The sequence below is a fragment of the Polyodon spathula genome, chromosome 4 (genome assembly GCF_017654505.1).
Source record: "Polyodon spathula isolate WHYD16114869_AA chromosome 4, ASM1765450v1, whole genome shotgun sequence".
NCBI classification, from domain to species: Eukaryota; Metazoa; Chordata; class Actinopteri; order Acipenseriformes; family Polyodontidae; genus Polyodon; species Polyodon spathula.
This window is the reverse complement of record NC_054537.1, coordinates 85,365,306-85,386,672: the sequence shown is the minus strand read 5'-3', so window position 1 is coordinate 85,386,672 and position 21,367 is coordinate 85,365,306. Positions and strand designations below refer to the sequence as shown.

Genomic DNA, 21,367 nt, shown 5'->3' with positions numbered 1-21,367 from the left:
ACTCCTTTCCATTGCTTTTCTTGTAGTACATATTGGGGGGGGGGGGGGGGGGGGGACAGCTGTATTACTGCTCCTTTGTTTATTTGTTGTTACTGTCTAAGGCTAGACCACACAAATATTAATTGTGTTGTTTTATGTATGATTCTGTCTGTGTATGACAGGACCCCCTTGTAAATGAGGCATTGGCCTCAATGGGTTAGTTTCCTATATATATATATATATATATATATATATATATATATATATATATATATATATATATATACAACACACACAAAACATATGTCTGGCCTATCTTTGTTCTCATAAGAGGAATTTCCAGTTTGCACTCAGTTCCTTCAAATATAATGCTCATTCACTTCACTTGCTAACATGGATTGCAAGTGTCTTGGACCATCACCATGTCTACATTTGTACAGCAGAGAGGCAAAATGAGACTGCAATGATAACAGACCCATTTTGGCATCCATTAGACTGTGATAAGTTGAACCACCACACCCCAAGGCAAACCTGCAAAATTTGTTCAATAGTGTCCTAGAGAATTTGAGACCAACCTTTTCCAAACGTGTAAATGACATCTCTGTAGTCAATAACAGGCAACAGTACTTGTAGAACAAGTGTTTCCTTTATTTGTGCTTCAAAGCTATGATGACTTCAGTACAGTCTTATTTGTACATTTTATATAGTTTTGCTAAGCTGTAGCTCCTAGTTCAGGCCCTGGTACTCGCACGCCTTGACTACTGCAATTCCCTCCTGGCCAACCTCCCTGTTTCTGCTATCAGTCCACTCCAGCTCATCCAAAACTCTGCTGCTCGCCTCGTCTTCTCCTTTCCTCGTTTCTCCCACGCTACTCCGCCACTCACATCTAATTCAAAACTCTTCTACTCGCCTAACGCTGTCTTGACCTTTCTGCTCCCTTCTCCCTACACCTCCTCTCAGTCTAATCGACACCTGGGGGGCAGGGGGGGAGACGAGGGGGCATGGGGGGGGGCATGGGGGGGGGGGGGAGACGAGGGGGCGAAGAGCCCTCTCACCTTGGTGGGAAGGGGAGTGAAACTTACTGGATGGGTACCTATAGTCCTGACGAATCAGGGGCGTGGAGGTTCAGACAGTATTTGTAAACCCTGTCATAAAACATTGGACCCTCACAACTCTCGACCTATACTGGACTAAATGGCACCCAATTGCATCAGTACTTGCATCACCTTTGCATTTAACTGCTCCACACGTTGCTGTATTATACTACTGCTGTCAATTATAATAATATTTTCTGTATCTTGTACTTGATTTTACTCCTAAAGGTAACTGTATTCACGTTTTTTTGTAATTGCTCTTATTTGAAATCGTTCTTATCCATTTATTGTACTCACCATGTGCTTTTAATGGACTTTACTCTTATAAGCAAATGTTTTTACTATAAGTTTAACTGCTGTTAGTCGAAATTGCTCTCAAAGAATGATGAATTATTTAGTGTATTTAATTTGTTTTTTATTTGAATTTGCTCCTATTTACTACTGACTATTGTCTCTTATAACTGCTCTTATTGGTATTATGATATTTTGTAATATTGTAACAACTGTAAGTTGCCCTGAATAAGGCCATCTGCTAAGAAATTAATAATAATAATAATAATAATAATAATAAATAATAATAACAACAACAACAACTAGCCAGGCAGTTGTACGGCTTCCAAGCTCAGTACAAGTGTAGCACAAGTGTCAGCCACAGATCAATTTTATTTATGGAGCAGTTTCAATTCAAAATACTGCATTGGTTCATTGTCTCACGATGCTATATAACTTTAAACACCATAGCAACCATGACCATATCTACACACTGTAAGGAGTTATTAAGCTAGTTTTAAATTTGACCTTAGAGAGGTCAAAGGTCACAGACAAGGTGCTTTTTGCATAGAGCATATATGGATTCCTAGCTGTGTTTTATAGTAACCATTAACCTATATACCCTCTGTAAGGTGTTATAAGCTATTTTTATATTTGACAGAAGATTTTGAAAGGTTTTTAAAAAAATGCATCAAGCGGCTATATTGGTTTACACACAAACACAATTTTTTTTAAAAAGTCAATCATATTGACATGGAGATGATGCTCGTCAACTCTGGAGTTAATCAACTAAACCGTGTTCAACTGAAGCTGTTTTAAATTTAAGAACGAAATGTACGTCTGGTGGCCATCTTGTTTTACAGAAGAACACCATTTTGCCTTATTTAAATTTCACTGTCCCCAGGACTATGCCTACCAAGTTAGGAGTTAGTTGGTTAAACGGTTTGGAAACAAATGCAGTTTGATGTTTGGGCGTGTTAAGGCAAATTAGGTGGCAGCCATTTTGATAGTAAAATTTATCATAGCAAACTTGAAGCGGGTTTGGTTGCTGATGACATAGCGAAGTTTCAGATCAATCTGTTCACCGGTTCCCAACAAGATCTTGAAAGGTTTTTTTTTTTTTTAAATGCATCAGGCCAGAATTTTTTGCATCTGAAGTGTACTCTACACGGGATGATAACTGCCAAGTTTCACAATGATTGGTTACATTGTGTGCGAACAAGAACAGTTTAAAATTTTGGGACAAAAAATAAAATCTTTACAATAACAATAGGCTTCCCATGTCAGCTTAGAAGCACAATAATAATAATAATAATAATAATAATAATAATAATAATAATAATAATAATAATAATAATAATAATAAAATTAAGATTGGGGTCAAGCCATAAGCCAAAGTATTTAAAGGATTTCACTCTTAGTAAAGTATGCCTTTCTAGTCTTTATTTGTAGTTCATAATTTTGTCTACAAAGTTTTAGAGAATTTCAAAACATTAAGTTAGTTTTTGTAACATTCAATACCAGTTTGTTGACAAGAAACCATTGTTGTACTAATAAAAATGCCTTTGTCAGTCTGCGTTGAGCAGATTTAAACTACTGTTGGCACAGTACAATACTATGTCATCAGAATACCATTCAATATTGGACTCTTTACAGATCTGGGGCATGTCATAAATAAGAAATTAGCATTTTTAAGATAAGTAACAGCTGGCATATACACTTGTGGTCATTCAATATTGGACTCTTTACAGATCTGGGGCATGTCATAAATAAGAAATTAGCATTTTTAAGATAAGTAACAGCTGGCATATACACTTGTGGTCCAACTAAATATTATTTTTGTTCTGTTAGATCTGCACCAAGCACATGGTATATTGTGAGTTTACCACTTCTTTTGAAAATGCAGATTTGCAGGATAATAAGAAAGTAGTACATGCTAAATGCAATAGATTTTTGTGGTATTGTGGTTGGCTTAATATTTATAGCATTAAAAGTCCATTCCGCTACAGGGAATTTTTTTTTTCTTACAGGCAATTTTCATAAAATGCTAGATATTGTACTCTTTGTGTTATTTCTGTTTAAATTCTTAAATTCTGCACTGCCAAACAGCTGAATGGTGGGTTTGTATTCTCAATTTACACAAGTAATAAATTCCTGCATAAAACTTCTTCAAATATTACTTCAATCCTTATAGCTACAATAATAGATTTGAAGGAAAATGTCATTCTGCTGCACCGCTAATTATGGTTGCTATGGAGCCATGCTAGCATTTGATTAGGATCAATCCGACATGAAAAATGAGTGTGGCAATGTAAAATTGATTTTGCTATTCAGCAGTCATGCTGTTATGCAAAATAAGCACCTAGAGCTGGCTATGAATACCATTTTCTGTTCAGCATTAAACTATATAAGTCATGTTTTGTTTTTTTTTTGTGCGCTTGTCATTGTTTAGTTGATTAAAATAAATCATTAATTATATAATTATATAGTTATTATCATTACTTAGATTTTTTATAGGGTTTGCTGTTCACGCTCATCTGTGAGCAAAGGGACCGAGTTCATTTGGATGCAAACTAAAGTTAGTTTTCTTGGTACTTTTCCATTTTTTTCAGTTTGTGTTCACAATGCAGTTTTCAAGTGCACTCGGCTTGTTTATATGGTGTGTGAACCAGATGTTTACAATATCCTGCAAGGCATATTGTAAGACAGCAGCTATTGATGTATTGATTTGTTTTTAATATAGCATGTTTTATATTATTACATAATGCTGTGGAAAAAAGCAATTGGGGAGAAAATGTGACAATCCTAGTTTTCACAGGATTTCTGGTAACCCTAATGTAGTTCTGTGATGGGGTGTCCCGCCCCTAGATATAGGTTAACTGTATTGTTGTTGTTTTTGTTGTTTTTCATTTGTTTGTTTTTTAAATATTACATCGTGTTTGTTTATATGCGGGCGGACAAAAGCCGTCCACTATTTAGTACTGTTTAGTTTGGATTGGCAGGGAGGGGGTTTAATCCCTCCCTGCCAAAGTACATGTGAGAATGTGGCTGGAACCTAAATTATGTAATTGTTAATTATTGGTTAATTGGACAGACAGACAGGAAAAGGAAGACAATTGCTACCTTTATTGTGAGACATATAGGTACTTGTTTATGTTTGTTTTGGCCCTTGTGCCTTTTTGCTTGTGTTTGGAAAGTCTTTATTTTGTTGCTTTTGATTATTTAATAGATATACTGCACAGCCTCACAGTTTTGCCCGAGTCCTGCTTCTGTGTCGGTTACTGTTTCCTGAACGCTGATGTTACCACCATCAGCAGTCACAAGTTCCCAAATACAGTTTTGTTTTTTTTGTTCCACTTGTTTCCTCAGAATATGAACTAAACTATACACAAAATGTTTGCTTCCTTGTCAGGTTACCTTCTATAGTTAATTTCCTATGTGAAAAAGGACAGAGTCCTGCAGTTGTGCACACTGATGTTTTGCAAGCAAACCAGACTCAGTGCGTTTACAAATGAACTGAGATCACCTCTTTAGGTGGACTCGGTACGGTTCGTTTTCCAGACGGACTTTGATGTTCACACTGCACTCCAAATGTACCGAACCGTACCGAGTGGGGACCAAACTCTAAACGGACCCAGTGTGAACACACCCCTGTCAGTTACAGAGCAGTGCATGTGATTCAGAATTCAGAATTCAGAATTCCTCAAGACAAGGCTCAGATCACACAAAGTGGAGATGGGATTTAGATTGGGTTCTGCACCTGATCTCCAGCCCTGAAAATGAAGGGGAAGTAACGGCTGCAGAATCTGTGTTCCAATAAGGACTTTGCCATGAAAACTTACAACAACTGTAAATGTCATGTAAATATTAAACGTGAAGATGCTCAAAAGTGTTTTTTTTATTTATTTTTATTTTTTATTTTGTTATGTCCCAATGAAAGATGTAATACAAATGAGCCTTGACTTGAAGTGATCAATGTCTGTGGTTTGTTAGCAACACAGAGACCCAGGACAAAAAATGTCCAAATACAGGTTACTTTTAATCAGTATATTATCTGTGCTCAGTACTTAATTATGTCTACTTATTGGAATAAGGCAACCAAAGAGTCATGACAAATCTTAAATATCAATTCAAACTTATGTACACCATAAATATAAATAAATATACTTTAAGTGGCCTCTTGATGTATGGTGACCCAAAAGTTCAAAGGATACACACATATATAGACAGATATAACCATTTTCTCTACTTGACAATGAAAGGTTTTTAGTAATGTGACATCATTCAGCCTGTGTGATTTAGATATGTATGTCGATACTATGCAGAGGATTATATTTATTGCTGGGTTTCAAGTTAATATCCAATTTTTGGAAGGCAGGGTGAGTATTAAACGGACGCGAAACATGATCACATCTGTTCTCTCCAAACGGTCACGTTTCTCATTTACCAGCCTACACTTAAAAGCATCTGCAATAGACAGTCTTAATCTGGCGTAACATTACTCTATCAGCAATATATCTGCCTTGTTCTTTGGACTGTAAATGAAAAGACAGAAACTTGTTTAACTGTAATCAAGCCCATCTCATTACCATATTACCATATCCATTACATTTAAGAGATACTGCAGCATAAGCTGTTTAAATACATGTGTCTTATTAACCTTAGTAAAAACACTGCTGTCGCATTAATAAAACTGCCATTTAATCCCAGACGGTATTAACTCATTAGGGTTAAGTAGTTCCTATAGAATATATATATATATATATATATATATATATATATATATATATATATATATATATATATATATATAAAGTGATAGAGCCCGTCGATGCGGGCTCTATCGTGTGGTAGATGACTGCAACTGGAGTTATGCGTCCCGAGCCGTAGACGAGGGCGCTATTGAGAGTTAAGGTCATCTACCACACATTACAGTTCGCATCGAGAGGGCTCTACCGCTATTAGAAAACGATTTATTTATTTATTATCGCTTTAAAACCTTGTTTACCTTGAACTTCTGATATTTTGCCAGGTAACATTCCGCTGAGGAAAATAGTCCCTAACATAACTGGAATAGAAAAACGGCATACATGAATTATTATTATGGCTAACACATTTATTTCTTGGGGTCTTACTCTTTGTTATTATAATTTATGTGGACATGTACAATTGTTGAATAGTCTGTGTAGTATTGAGTCTGACTCGAAACTTGTTGTTGGAGGCGGAGCGTCATTCAAGCAGGCAGGGAGTGGATTGGCTGGTGCAGAAAGAACTGAAACAGGGTTGGGAGTTGATTGGCTGATTTTGAGGGAGGGTGTTGTTTGGATCCAGCCGATCACACTGTGGACCAATCGTGTCTTCCCTGTTGATTTGCTGTCCAGTAGCTGCAAATTGAGCCTTCACTACCGTGTCCTGTCACAGACATGATTTCCTTTGTCTCTAGATTAGTCTCAGAAAGTATGTTTAAGTAGCTTTTCATGTTATGATTGATTTTAAAATGTAATTCACAGTTAAGCACTTCAACATTCCAGACACACACACACACACACATTTTAAATTGATCAACAAATCTTGACATTAGCTAGGGAAACTTATACACTGTAATAACAAACACAAGGTAAATCATTAGTCTAGACCAATGTGTTGGCAGAGTACATATATTATGAATGTATCCTTCAGATTCTAGAATTGTTTAGTTCTAGTTTTAAATCGGTTATATCATAGTAAATATATTCTGCTAGTTTACTGAGCCATAACAAGCCATATCCAGCACATCACGGTATCTTTTTTTTTTTTTTTTTTTTTTGTAATTTACACAATACATGAATAACAAATTATAAATTCTAGCACACTAAATCAAATAATTGATGTTTCCTCAATTATTGTGCTATAGCTTACTTTGACTTCAATGGGCTTTCTGCAATCTAGTCATGGGACCTACCACACGTAGTGATTACTTACTAGAGTAAAGCGTTGGTGTTTTCATCAGCAAACATGAATCATTCACTTTTTAAAGGAACTTATTCCTTTTGAGCCATCTCAGCTAATCCATCCACAGCATGAAACGTGATAACGGGTTGTAACAATAAAACATAAAACTACTACTACTAATAATAATAATAATAATAATAATAATAATAATAATAATAAAACTGTTTCAAATCAGAATGGATTTCAAATTTCAATGAAAAACATCCAAAGTGGTGTGGTATATTTTATATTTGTGTGTGTGTGTGTGTGTCTATGCACTGCTGTTAACCTCTTTTGGGAATATGAAACTGCTCCTGAGCGGTCCCTCTAGACAGAGGTGATTGGCAGGTCCAGTCCTATCAGGAACATATGATTGATGAGTGAGAGGTATTCATGGTACACAACTCATGGGATGCTCTTATTTGACACGCTAGCAGACTGATTTAGATGTCACGTTCTGAAATGCTCCATTTATATTAGTTCAGACTAATATCTTCATTATGAAAAAAAAGAGAGGTCATGATCATTCTTCCTCAATTGAAGGACAATACTAATGTTTGCCAATCCCTGGCAAAGGAGCAGTATAAAATTGGGTTTGCTCTAAAAGCCTTGTTACGGCACTTATATTACTGACTGATTACTCAGCCCAGTATGTTTTGAAAATAAACCAAAAGACAAAATTTATCATTTATACACTGAAGCAAGTTTGTCTACTGTATATGACTAAAATCAACAAACTGTATAGAGGGCAGAAAAACAATTCTTCATTGTACTCTACTGTTCCTTTTAACCGTAATAGGGCAGTAACTTCCATGGTTTCCAGTACGCACTGTGCAGCTTCATGTTATGAGGGATGTTCACTGACTTTTACCCACTATATCTGACTCTTCAAACACTGGAAACATTGGGGGTATATTTACTGTACTGTATTCTGTTGAAAACATCAAGCAAGTTGTGGTCTAGGAAGGTATAGTACTGTGGAAACAGGCTAAGCTGAAAATAAAACCATTCAGGGGAGAATTTAAGTGAGCTAAAAATTATAGTTTGGCCATAAAAAATACATTTTGAGGAGCTGCCAACCTTCCAACCACTTTACTTTATGAGATGTACAGAAGTAGACTGGGCTGCTAAAATGAGAACAATTTACATGCGCAATGTTTTAAGTTGTATCTTGACAGGTTTGCTGCTTCTTATTTATTTAATTTTTTTAAAGAAAGAAAATAACGGAAATGCTTTTCTGACCTAAAGTCTATGGAAAATCTCAGGAAACTAAATTACACCTTATAGCACAGTGTTAAAATCATTATATATTTTTTTCTTAAGAAATTTTGATTAGTTTGAGACCAAGTGGGACAAGACATTTGCAGTTCTCTCCTTTGAACATGTCACTGCCTACTGCTTGACTTTGTTTTTTAAATGGTCTGTTAGACAGCCTGCACTTTTTTTCCAGTACTCCCATAATGTCCAGTTTTATTTCAGCACTACATGCATGTATGGCTCATGTTTGACACAGAGTGAACAAGCTGTTTATTCTCTCCTTTTACCTCAATGCAGACTGATGACAGTAGCTTTACTTGCTGAACAGATTTCTTTTTAAACCAGGCATATTAATAATGGGGTTTTGAATGTTTAAAATTTGTAATATATGTTAAACTATTCATAAACCTCCAGCAAGTGTTCCCTGTTTAGCCTCAATGGCTGACAGCTTTTCTACTTGTACTCTCTGAACTGACTGCATGTTGTTTCCTGGAAAATATGTTTTCTTTTTGCATTCTGTTCTGTGTGTACAAATAACTTACGTGTTCTGTACAATGGCAACCATGCATTAAATGAGTGGTTAACATGCAAACTCAGACATTTAGATAAACACAGCTTTAATGGACATATACTGCTGTGTACATACTGTGTACACAAAGTACTTTTTATAGCAAAGTTGTACTGAATGCAGTCAAGACTTTATAATTTAAAAGTGTTAACCATTGAATGCCTGGAGGATATAAATATTATTAGAATTCAGTTCCATCAGCCAATCAGTCTCCAGCTCTTGAGGGCTTCTATCAGACAGTAATTACCCACTGGAAGGTCACAGCAACGACTGTGAATCAAACTTAAAACCAATCCGCAAAGTGCCAGCTCTTTTTATTTTGACATGCTGTATTCAATGCTCAGTTCACATCTATAGGACAGCAACTATTAACAAAGACACAATTGGTCCAAATGTATTTCACTATCCACCAAAACCAGCCAATCAATATTTAGCACCAACAAAAGCAACCAGCTGTGTACCCACAACTGTCGAATCAGCCAATCACAGTCTGCCAGGTCGACTCGAGCTCAGTATCTTTCAACAACAACAAACCAAGACGCAGACAATTTATTAACATTGCTCCATTCAGATATCTCACCGTTCAGATAAACTATAAGCAACTGTGACAAGTAAAAAATTATTTGTTTTTTCTCTAATTATGTATGTGATAATATCTGGATTATTTTCTTTAAATTTTCCTCAGCGGGCGGCAGGGTACCCAACGAATCATTACAAGTTAAAGGTCAATTTAGTTTTAAAGTGTTTTTTGAAGAAAATAATAAGAAAAATCATGGCTAACAGGAATAGTGCCCTCTTGATGAAGGCTATACTGTGTGGTAGTTGGCCTCACCTTCGGCTCGGGAGGCATAACTCCAGTTGCGGTCAACTACCACATGGTAGAGTCTTCATCAACGGGCCCTATTGCCTAATTTGAACAAGATGGAAGAAGATAAATGCTTCCATTTCCTTTGTTAACAAAATACTGTTTTCACTATTCAGTCACATTTACAGTTTCACATTACACTGTTCATCTAACTACGAGGGTAAACATTTGCTTTCTGCCTTAAAGTTCAATATAATTTCCCTTCCAGTCACATTAAAACCAGAGATCAAGCAATTTCCCTTTGCCCAACAATGAAATCATTCCCATTTTTAGGTCAAGGGTTCCTATCACATTTTGATGACGCTGCTGTAACTCAGCCCTGCTTTGTTCACAGTTTAGAAAGTCACATTTCTTTTGTTTTTAATGCCTACTGATTATACAGTACATATTTCTCTGCTGTGCTTACTTGCTCACTTTCCCACAGATTAACCTTACATTTTTTAAACAGTTCTACACAACATTCGTGTTTATTTATTTGAATTTGTATTTTGTTTTCATTGGGAACTAGATGTATAAGACGCATAAAAGAAATCGTGGAGTAGTTAAGCAAGCTTGTTTTTTTAAGTCTGTGGAAAGCTTGTGGGCACAAAGAAAGATAATATGATTAGACTGGGTCAGTGAAAGGGCACACATCTAGCCATAACAGAAATACTGACAGCAGTTGTGCTAGTTTTCCCAGTGTCCAAATGCTTTTTAGAGGTATTAACTCTCTGAAGGCACACTCTTAGCTATCTTTTTATTCCTCATAAACCACCTCACCCCATACTGTAAAATAAATGCAGAAAACATTTTTCTTTTAACTAGTCCTTAAAAACCTTTAATTTTTAAATACTGATTATGAAAGAAAAAAGTCAAACCACCTTTCGTGGTCTTCCTTTAAAAGATGCTTTTCGTATTTGCAGTTTTCAGCGAGTTCAGCCTGAAACAACACCAAAAATGTCTGCCTGAAGTGTTTAAAAAACCTGGTTGCATTAATGCCCTGTTTAACTAGGTCAAATTCTCCACATACAGAGGTACTTAGACAGACGTAAACAATTAAAAAATATGTCAGTTTTTTAAATAAAAAAGTGCTGCTTAAATAGCACTTTTAAATTGTTTCTATTATATCTAATGTGTTTTTTTTTAATTCTAAACTATTCTGCCACATTTAAAAAAAAAAAAAAAAAAAAAAAGAAAAAAAGTTTTCCAATGATACTGTAAAACAATACTAAAAATCATTTGTAAGAAAAAGGTAGCTAAAATGATATAATTCAGGTGCTTGGCATTCTGGGCCCAGTCTCTTGAATCTCCTCCAGTTTTCCTATCAGCTCTTCTCTTCCTGAGACTGCAATCAAAAGACATTTATTGTCCTCTGCAGATGGAGAGCCAGCTGATTCATAATTAGGCTGGGAGCTTCCCATTGAAGCCACATCTATTCTGAAGGAAGGCTTTGTTTTCTAGCAGTCTGGGCAGTTCTGTCTCATGGTGAGGACAAGATATTATCACTTTGCATTCAGTAAATCTACAGCGCTGCCAGTGCAAAGATAAGGTTATTCGCTTCCAGGATTCTGTTTGTGACTGGCCTTTCACAAAACAGACACCAATTTATATTTCTCCCAATCCTGTGAAAAACAGTCATTTGTGCACATTTGTCTTTTTTTTTTAATACTACATATGAGGTAAACACTTTTAATGTGAACATTTATTGAAATGTCAGTCTCAAAATCAAATAGTACCTAATACAGTAAGAAAAAGAGCAGTCATGACACACTTGTAGGAATCAAAGACTTTTCATCTTCCAAAAAAGCTGTGTTCAGTGTTATACTACTGATGGGGATTACGCAGTGAACTTAAAGAAGACAAACAATGCACTGTGTGTAGAACTGCATCTGCCACGAAACATATATACCACACTGCCTGAAAACAAGACACACACCGGTAAATGCTGCCTTCAATCTGCCTCTTTTTATCACCTACCTTCACGTTGTCTGGATTAAGACCCCCAGGGTGCTTGTCCATGTACTGGCATAAATCAGTATGCTGGAAGAAATTCAAAGGGAAAAGGACGCATCAAGTGTTTGAAAGTGCATCAGTATCCATTCACAAAAAAATGCTCTAAGGAAGCCAATCCAGTCAAAAAAACAAACAAAAAATAAATAAAAAGCTACATTTCAATTATCTGGATTTTGATCTTCAAAATGGTATTATCAATACTAGGCCTTCCCATCCCTTTATGGTATGGTCCCACTAGATTTGAAACAAAAGACTGGGGTCACACTACATAAAAACTGCTCTACGCGTTTGGTTTTTAACCTTGTACTGCCATAAAAAGTAATCACAATGAACACACAATATGGGCATGCAGCATTCCAGTCAGGTTGAGAGATGTTATCTTTCCTAGACCTCTGTACTGATCTGCACTATAGGAAAAGTTACATTTCAGCATTATTTATGTTTCTTACTACAGTTATTCTTTTGTTAATTGCGTCGTAATAAACTTGAGGGGGCGATTTCACACTACCAATGCCGAGGTGACTGCTAAAACTAACAAACCATGTCAGATTTACCTCATAAAGGAGGAAGATAGATTTCTACACAGTGGAGTTACAAGATCTGCACAAGAAAACACATTTAGCTGCATATCTGAGTGTATTCCCTACTCAGAACTGACTGAACCATTTAATCCTTGCTATCACATAATCTATAAGTTGTACTGTGTTTATCTGTAGTATATTTTACTGGATTTTAATTCTGCAACAAAGATCCTGAGATTCTCCTAAAATCCAATGGTTTGTGCCTATCGCTGCACTTGATCTTGCTGGGAAGTAGAATTACAGTCTGAGAGAATGTTTTAATCATACACTTGGAAAAACCACCAGAGCCTTTGAAAAGATGCCAACAATCAGCCTGATTTTCAGAGTAAACAATGGAACAAACTGAATGCAACGGTTTCTGTGACGACATACATTGAAAGAAAAGGCATAGCCTGATACCATCTCCACAGCATGGTCCAGACCAATCTCGAGCAGGTGCGAGTTTGAGCAGTAAAAAAACTGACATCAACATAAGTGTAAAAAAGCACAAATGACCTATGAGTTATTGATTAATTAATGCACAGTTAATAACATATATATGAGCTCCCCTGGCTCCATTATAACTGGATCATTGTTTTATGCCCTCCTTATATGTTTGTTGAGCTTGTTATACAATGAAACATATTTACAGACAGTTAGCCTATAATTTATGATGTACTGTAAACAGCTGAAACTGACACAAATAGCAGACCAACTTGCTTTATGTTTGTTTTAAACTTTCTCCACTATTTCAAACCTCTATATGTGCTAGTATTTCATAACTCTGCTAACTGGTTTGCAAGGCTTGTGAATCAAGAAGACCACGTCTCTCATTGTGTAATACCAGCAGTGTGAAAAGAACCATTTGAAACAAAACTGTACTATCTGGTTTCTGGCATAGAACAGTATCATAGATCAGACAGACTTGGAAAAGCAACACTGCTATCTTCACTATAAGACAGCAAGGACACAGTTACACAAATTCTTAATGCCCCATCAACTCCACTGACTAAAATGTTTTCCCCACTCCAGCCAGCTGACCAAACTCTCCAGTGACAACTAAATACCACGTTCGCATTACACCCCTGGTTTCTCCTGATTTACTGTTCTTCTCTTCACAGTTTTCCTCACTGCCTGTTTTCTGTACATTTCAGGAAATGCGTTGCTATGCAGTTCTTGAAATCTTGGACTTCTCTTCGACTCTTGGACCTGGATTCTTGGACGAGGACTCAGACTCTCATCTCGCTGTGGAGTAACCACGGAGCCTTCGCTTGTAATGGGGACCCATTCAAGTGTCGTACCTATCTTCATTCTGAAGAAGACTCCTCGCCACTACATCCTGCCACTCTAGGTGTTACAGAGAAGACCAACTGCATTCTTTGTTTTTTCAACAATGAACACATCTTCAGAATAAGTATTACGTTTCAAAGACTTTAAGATTCAAGTGAAATACTATTTGTTTGGATAAGATATATCTACATAAAACTAGAAGTAAAAACTTATAATACAGCCTAACACTTTCCTAAGATTAAAAAGAAAAAAATGGTACTTTGATGAACAATTGAAAAAACAAATAAACTAATGATAGTAAATGTATTTGAAAATAACTATGGATGTCGGAACCATTTAAACATTCATTGAGTTTGTCTACAAGTATAAACTATTATTACAACTGAATACTAAATGAAATTGAAAATGCTTCCAAACTGAATTTGTTGAAACAAAACGCAGTCTTCATTCCAACCAACACAAGAAATGCTGCTGAACCCCGTTACTGCACATAATGTGCTAAGAATCCCGCGTAGACGTGTACATAACCATACGGAATCCTGCACAGACGTGTACATAACCATACAGAATCCTGCGTAGACGTGTACATAACCATACGTAATCCTGCGTAGACGTGTACATAACCATACGTAATCCTGCGTAGACGTGTACATAACCATACGGAATCCTGCATAGACGTGTACATAACCATACAGAATCCTGCGTAGACGTGTACATAACCATACGGAATCCTGCGTAGACGTGTACATAACTATACATAATCCTGCGTAGACGTGTACATAACCATACGGAATCCTGCGTAGACGTGTACATAACCATACGGAATCCTGCATAGACGTGTACATAACCATACGGAATCCTGCATAGACGTGTACATAACCATACGGAATCCTGCGTAGACGTGTACATAACCATACAGAATCCTGCGTAGACGTGTACATAACCATACAGAATCCTGCGTAGACGTGTACATAACCATACGGAATCCTGCGTAGACGTGTACATAACCATACGGAATCCTGCATAGACGTGTACATAACCATACAGAATCCTGCATAGACGTGTACATAACCATACAGAATCCTGCATAGACGTGTACATAACCATACAGAATCCTGCGTAGGCGTGTACATAACCATACGTAATCCTGCATAGACGTGTACATAACTATAGAGAATCCTGCGTAGACGTGTACATAACCATACGGAATCCTGCGTAGACGTGTACATAACCATACGGAATCCTGCATAGACGTGTACATAACCATACAGAATCCTGCGTAGACGTGTACATAACCATACGGAATCCTGCGTAGACGTGTACATAACCATACGGAATCCTGCATAGACATGTACATAACCATACAGAATCCTGCGTAGACGTGTACATAACCATACGGAATCCTGCATAGACATGTACATAACCATACAGAATCCTGTATAGACATGTACATAACCATACAGAATCCTGCGCAGACGTGTACATAACCATACGGAATCCTGCATAGACATGTACATAACCATACAGAATCCTGCATGTACATAACCATACAGAATCCTGCGTAGACGTGTACATAACCATACGGAATCCTGCGTAGATGTGTACATAACCATACGGAATCCTGTATAGACATATACATAACCATACGGAATCCTGCGTAGACGTGTACATAACCATACGGAATCCTGCGTAGACGTGTACATAACCATATGGAATCCTGCGTGCTTACGAGAATGTTTAAATGTTTTATACCTGCTTGTGTCTGTACTTATAATTATGGTACCATAAGCCTTGATAAACGTAATCATTTTTATATATTGAGTTTCTTTTTGTTATGAGTACTAAAGTAAGCATTTATGATAATATATATATATATATATATATATATATATATATATATATATATATATATATATATATATATAACTTTTAATGTTTTAATTTACTTAGTTATTTGACTGGTTAACCTCTCGTGATATTGAAACTGAAAAGCATATTTTTATAACTCAGCCTCATATTTCTTTTCTATTTTGTTCATAGTTCTTTTGATATTTTTGAATAATCGAACATAGAAATGTAAATATAATTTTATAAGATATATGACATTTGTTAAGGACTAAAACCCTATATTTATATTTAAATATTAATCACACAATGGAGGCTCTCCCGTATATTGAGAAATTAATATTAACAAATGTTTGGATATTACCAACATAGTGGGGTTGTTTCCTAGGATATTGAGGTTTAATGTTAAATATTATATCCAAATATGCGCTACATAATGGGGGCTCGACCGGGATCATTATGTTAATACCACATAACTGAGTGATAAGCAGAAATATTAAACATTCATTCTGGTATTCAAATCATTTTTGGTGTTACACTTTGTAAGGCAGTTTAAAGTACAGTAATCTGTCGTGTATCTCCCCGTCACATATCCACTCTAACCGTTTATCCACCATGATCAAGCTCTTCAGCAGAGAGACAGAGAGAGAGAGAGAGAGAGAGAGAGAGAGGTTGGACACTGAAGAGTAAGTAAGCAAGCTGAAACTGCCGACAGCCAGGTGAGTAGCCAGAGTTTGTTTATTATTGAATAGAACAGATTAGTTCAGAGATTGTAGGTCCCACCAAAGTTTTCATACACTGTCTTGTGTTTTGATTTTCAGAGGTGGCCATTCTCTTTTTCTTCAGACAGAGATGTGACTGTCATGACGGAAAAGACAATCTTTCTCACATGGACAGACACACCGTGTTAAGAGGGAAACTTTAGATGAGAGTTCTGAAAAGTCTCTCTGCCGCATTACCATACAAAATTTAAAAGAGTTGAATAATTGCTAAGAATTACAGGTGCAAGATTAACCTAGGTACTCTCTTAAAGAGAAGTGTTATTAAGAAATATGGTGATTTTAATATCTCCAGAATAAGAAAAATAATTCCAACAATTATCAGTGCAACCACAATGGTAATTATTCAGGTAAAAAAAAAAGAAATTTTCCCAGAGTCAAACAGTTACCCTGGTGTAAAGAATATTGCAAAAGAAAGCACTTTTCTTTGAACACAGGTCTACTACATGACACTGTTTCATTATTGTCTCCTATTATAATAGTACCAGACATGTTTCTGCCACTTAAGAGTTCAAACATTATGTAATCTCATTATTTAATTTTATTATTAATGTAATATTATTTACCAGTACTTTCTGATTTAATTTGCTTGTATTATTATTATTACATGTATTTATTTGCTTATTATTATTATTATTATTATTATTATTATTATTATTATTATATTATTATTTCATTATTATTATTAATAATAATAAAATTGTTCCTGCTAAATTTGCCCTACACTGACTGTAGATCATCACTGTAAATGAGTACTTGGTCTTAGTTGGTCCTCTCTGGTTAAATAAAGAATTTGAATATTCTTGCAATAAAGTAAAGCTCATGGTTTTAATATAATGTGTCAGAAAAACTACAGAGAATATCCATCGCACACTTTCTACTTTCTACTGTCATTGTGAAACACTTTCTACTTTCTACTGTCATTGTGAAACACTTTCTACTTTCTATTGTCATTGTGAAACACTTTCTACTTTCTATTGTCATTGTGAAACACTTTCTACCTTCTATTGTCATTGTGAAACACTTTCTACCTTCTATTGTCATTGTGAAACACTTTCTACTTTCTATTGTCATTGTGAAACACTTTCTACTTTCTATTGTCATTGTGAAACACTTTCTACTTTCTATTGTCATTGTGAAACACTTTCTACTTTCTATTGTCATTGTGAAACATGTGCTCTCCTGTCACCTTTCTTTTTTCTTACTTAGCTAAGCCACAGTGATTATTATAGGGGCAGAGAATCTGAATTAATATTAAAACAGAGCTCTTAATCCTCTTTTGTATTATTAATTTTCCACAGGAAATTTTTTTGCTGTGTTTAGGTTACCAACACTTTAACAAATAAAACCTAACCACTAGAGGGCCTTTCCTTTATGTGTTAAGAGAGCAGTTTAGTTCAGAAGCAACTACCGGTCTTGCAGCAGAACACAATACAGGTATATATAAAATAGGATGGACAGGTCATAATAATTGCATACTGTTGGTGTTCTAAATCTATGCTATAATACAAAACACTAAACAATCTTAAAACACTACATATTATCGACTTTCAAATATATTCCTCAGCCATAAAGCTCCAGAAATTAGTTTTTATTTCAGTTTTCAGTTAAAACTACTATAATGAGGAGGCTTGTCTACCCTAACCTCATTATAGTAGCTTAGTATACAAGGCAAGCAAAGGCTACTAAGGTGGGGAACAACATATGAAAGCTTTAACACACTAGTTATTTAAAAGTTCTTGGTTTTTTAAATTATGTTTTGATGTATGAAATATAGTTTGAAAACTGATTTAACAATCTACAGACTAGAACAGTTTCATGAATATCAAACTAGTTAATCAAAGTGGATTTCTTTAAATAGCTCACAAGGTAAAGATTGTGAATATACAACATGTTAAAATAACTGTTAATTTACACAATGGCATCTGGAAAATAATTTTCAGAGAGTTCCTGGGGCAAGAAGAAGCAAAGTTGAGTCTGTTTAGCCATATTTTTGTTGATTGAGACACAGCATGAGCCAGATTGCAGCAGGGATGAAGAAATGTTTGCTCTAATCAACATTTGGGCCGATGGTTCAACCCACAGAAGCATGGATGCATCTGTAACAAGCTGCTTCCGGTGCACTGAAACACGTATTGTGCACTTGCACCTGTCACCCAGGACAGTGTGATATCGTGTACCGACCCGTCACCGGGTCCTGCCCGGGTAGAGCATGCCAGTGTGAAAGGTGCTTTATTTACAGCTGACACAGATTAAGGGTTCCCCTTTAGCCACCTCCAAATAATGATCTTGACTGAAGAGGACTTTCCATCAAGATTGTATTGAGTACTGCAGAAGCTGCCTAATAGATGATGAAGTTAGGGTAAACAGGGGGGGGGGGGGGGGATTGTGATACTATAACCGAGCTACAGCTTTTCTGCTTTCGAAACGCTGAAGTGTGAAATTACAATGTGCCTGCCTGCATAACCATAGTTTTCTTCCCTGACAAAATACATTTACTTGAAAGCATAAAGAGAAGGTCAACCAGGTTAATTTGAGCCTGTCTGCTGTTAGGCAGGTTAAAAACATTCAACTCAAGTTAATAGCACTACTGGAGATTCTCACCTAGAGAATAATACAAGTGTAAAGCAGTTTAGGGTGAATCTGTTATAACTAAATGCTAAAATCATTCAAGAAACCCTAAACTAGGCGCTATCAAGCAGCTCCCCCTTTAATGCCTGGCTGCTTCCACTTACCACATACTCGAAAACCAGAGTTAATGTTTCTTTTGTGTGGATGATGTCGTGTAGCAGCACTATGTTGGAGTGTTTCAGGCCTTTCAGAAGGGAGGCTAGAAAGGGGAAAATAAAGAAACAAAGTTAAGTAAATGTGGGTGCTTATCGGTGTAAACATTACTGACATGTAGTTCCTTTATCTAATCTGCAAACAGCCGTCCAGCTGCAGCCTTGAAGGCACAATTTAAACAGCCTGATTAAGTCTGGGAATGTATTTACCAGCAGATCGTGCTTCCTATCTCTTTCCCCATTTCCAATCTGTGTTTATTTTGCTAAATCCAGATACTGCTCAGTGAGAAGTTGCTATAAAAACAACTGAATATCTGTGCCATGTAATAAACACAAAATCTGGTGAAAGATTTGTAAGCAGAATTGAATATGACATACTGTACACTTTTACAGTCATAAAAACTTTTCATAGGAACTTTCCTTTCATTCATATTTGTATCTGGCTTTTGTATCAGTAACACATTCTGAAAGCAATCTTCCGGGTCACTAGTCTTTCTCAACGAATCCTTATTTTGCAAAAATCCACATGACTATTTAACCAGAATATCTGTCTTATGTTTGATAACACCGTGTAACAAATTTTTTTTTTTTTTTGTTCCTGGGTAGTAAGTGTTATTTCCTAATTGCTTATGCCTCAAAAGTATAGAAAATGGCTATTATTCCCCACAAACTTTGCTTTTGTGACCAGGACAGTGATATTTCAAAATATCACTATTTCCAATGGGAAAACTGGCAAATGTGTGTCTTTTCGTTCACATAAAGTCAGAAAAAGAATAAATACATATTAATTTGGATTCATATGTTGTTTTTTTCTGACTTTATGTGAACGAAAAGACACACATTTGCCCGTTTTCCCATTGGAAATAGTGATATTTTGAAATATCACTGTCCTGGTCACAAAAGCAAAGTTTGTGGGGAATAATAGCCATTTTTTATACTTTTGAGGCATAAGCAATTAGGAAATAACACTGACTACCCAGGAACAAAAATTGTGTTACATGGATTCTTGAGTTCCAAGAATCCAGTTTGCAATTAATGCATATCTTTCAGATTCCTGCATAGATGGCTGCTTGCCACAAACCTCTCAAATAACACTGTGGGAATATCTCACCCTGTCCTTTCCATTCAGCTAGGAAATGTCTTGTAAAAAGAGTACCCCATATTAGAAGTTATAATAAAGACCACTAACATATACAGCTGTGGCCAAACATTTTGCATTACCTTGAATTTTATCATTAAAAAAAAAAAAAAACTATATGAACATTAACTTAGATCTTTCATTTAACATCATGTAATCAAAGACACTAGAAAATGATATACATGTTTTCATTTTTCATGTGAAAACTACAAAGCGGTACTGTGACATGAATATAGAGTGAATGAATCCTAGTCAACTATCTCTCTCCCGACCTGTGAGGACACTGTATAACCAGAACCGCTGGTGTGCCACGGAATGGATTGTTCGGTTGTTCATTCCAGGGTCAGTCGGAAGCTGGCCAACAAGGAAGGAGACGGGGCCATGACACCAGAAGTCAGTGTCTTAACGCGGTAGGCGATATGTCAGTCACGGATTGCAGGAGACGTGATTGGCCGCGCCACCGAAAGAGGGTGTGACGGAGGGTATTTAGGGGAAGTGGCCCTTTGATGTGGTTACGAGTTTTGACCAAAAAGGAAACTAAATAATTCATTATCATGAGTGTTTCTGTCGCTACAAGCCAGAACTAAACCCGGACTACACTGCACCACTGTTTCACAAACCGTTTGTCTTTCGCCACACCTGCACTCACTATCGGGAGAAGGGGCCGTGTCTGTGTTGTTTGTTAATTAAAGCGTCTTATTGTTTTCAGGACTGTAAACCCTTGTTTTCCACGGAGCGATACGCATGGCTGTGTAGCATCCGTGCTTATTAGTTAAGTGTTGTTGACGCACAACCCAGCCAAATAAAGGAGCTGTTTTATTGAAATTTAACTGTCTGGGTGGGTTATTATTGCATTGCACCAACTACACCTGTGTACTTCCCACCACACACTCACAGGTATGTAATTCAATATGTTAACGTAACATTCGACTTTATGAAGCTAAATTAATTTATTCTTTAGGGTGATGCAAAACTTT

At 36.3% G+C, this 21,367-nt stretch overlaps 1 protein-coding gene across 3 annotated transcripts in view; it reads right to left on the bottom strand.

The window, feature by feature from the left end:
* Window positions 1-21,367, bottom strand: part of LOC121315014 (cyclin-dependent kinase 14) — a 233,186-nt gene that overhangs the window by 156,790 nt on the left and 55,029 nt on the right. For 2 of the 3 annotated variants that reach the window (XM_041248848.1, XM_041248847.1), the window contains exons 6-7: window positions 19,205-19,299; window positions 11,960-12,022 (exon numbers count right to left, since the gene is read on the bottom strand). In XM_041248848.1, the coding sequence (XP_041104782.1) occupies window positions 11,960-12,022; window positions 19,205-19,299 (158 nt within the window). The remainder of the gene's footprint in view (window positions 1-11,959; window positions 12,023-19,204; window positions 19,300-21,367) is intronic. The other variant, XM_041248850.1, reaches the window with a different exon arrangement.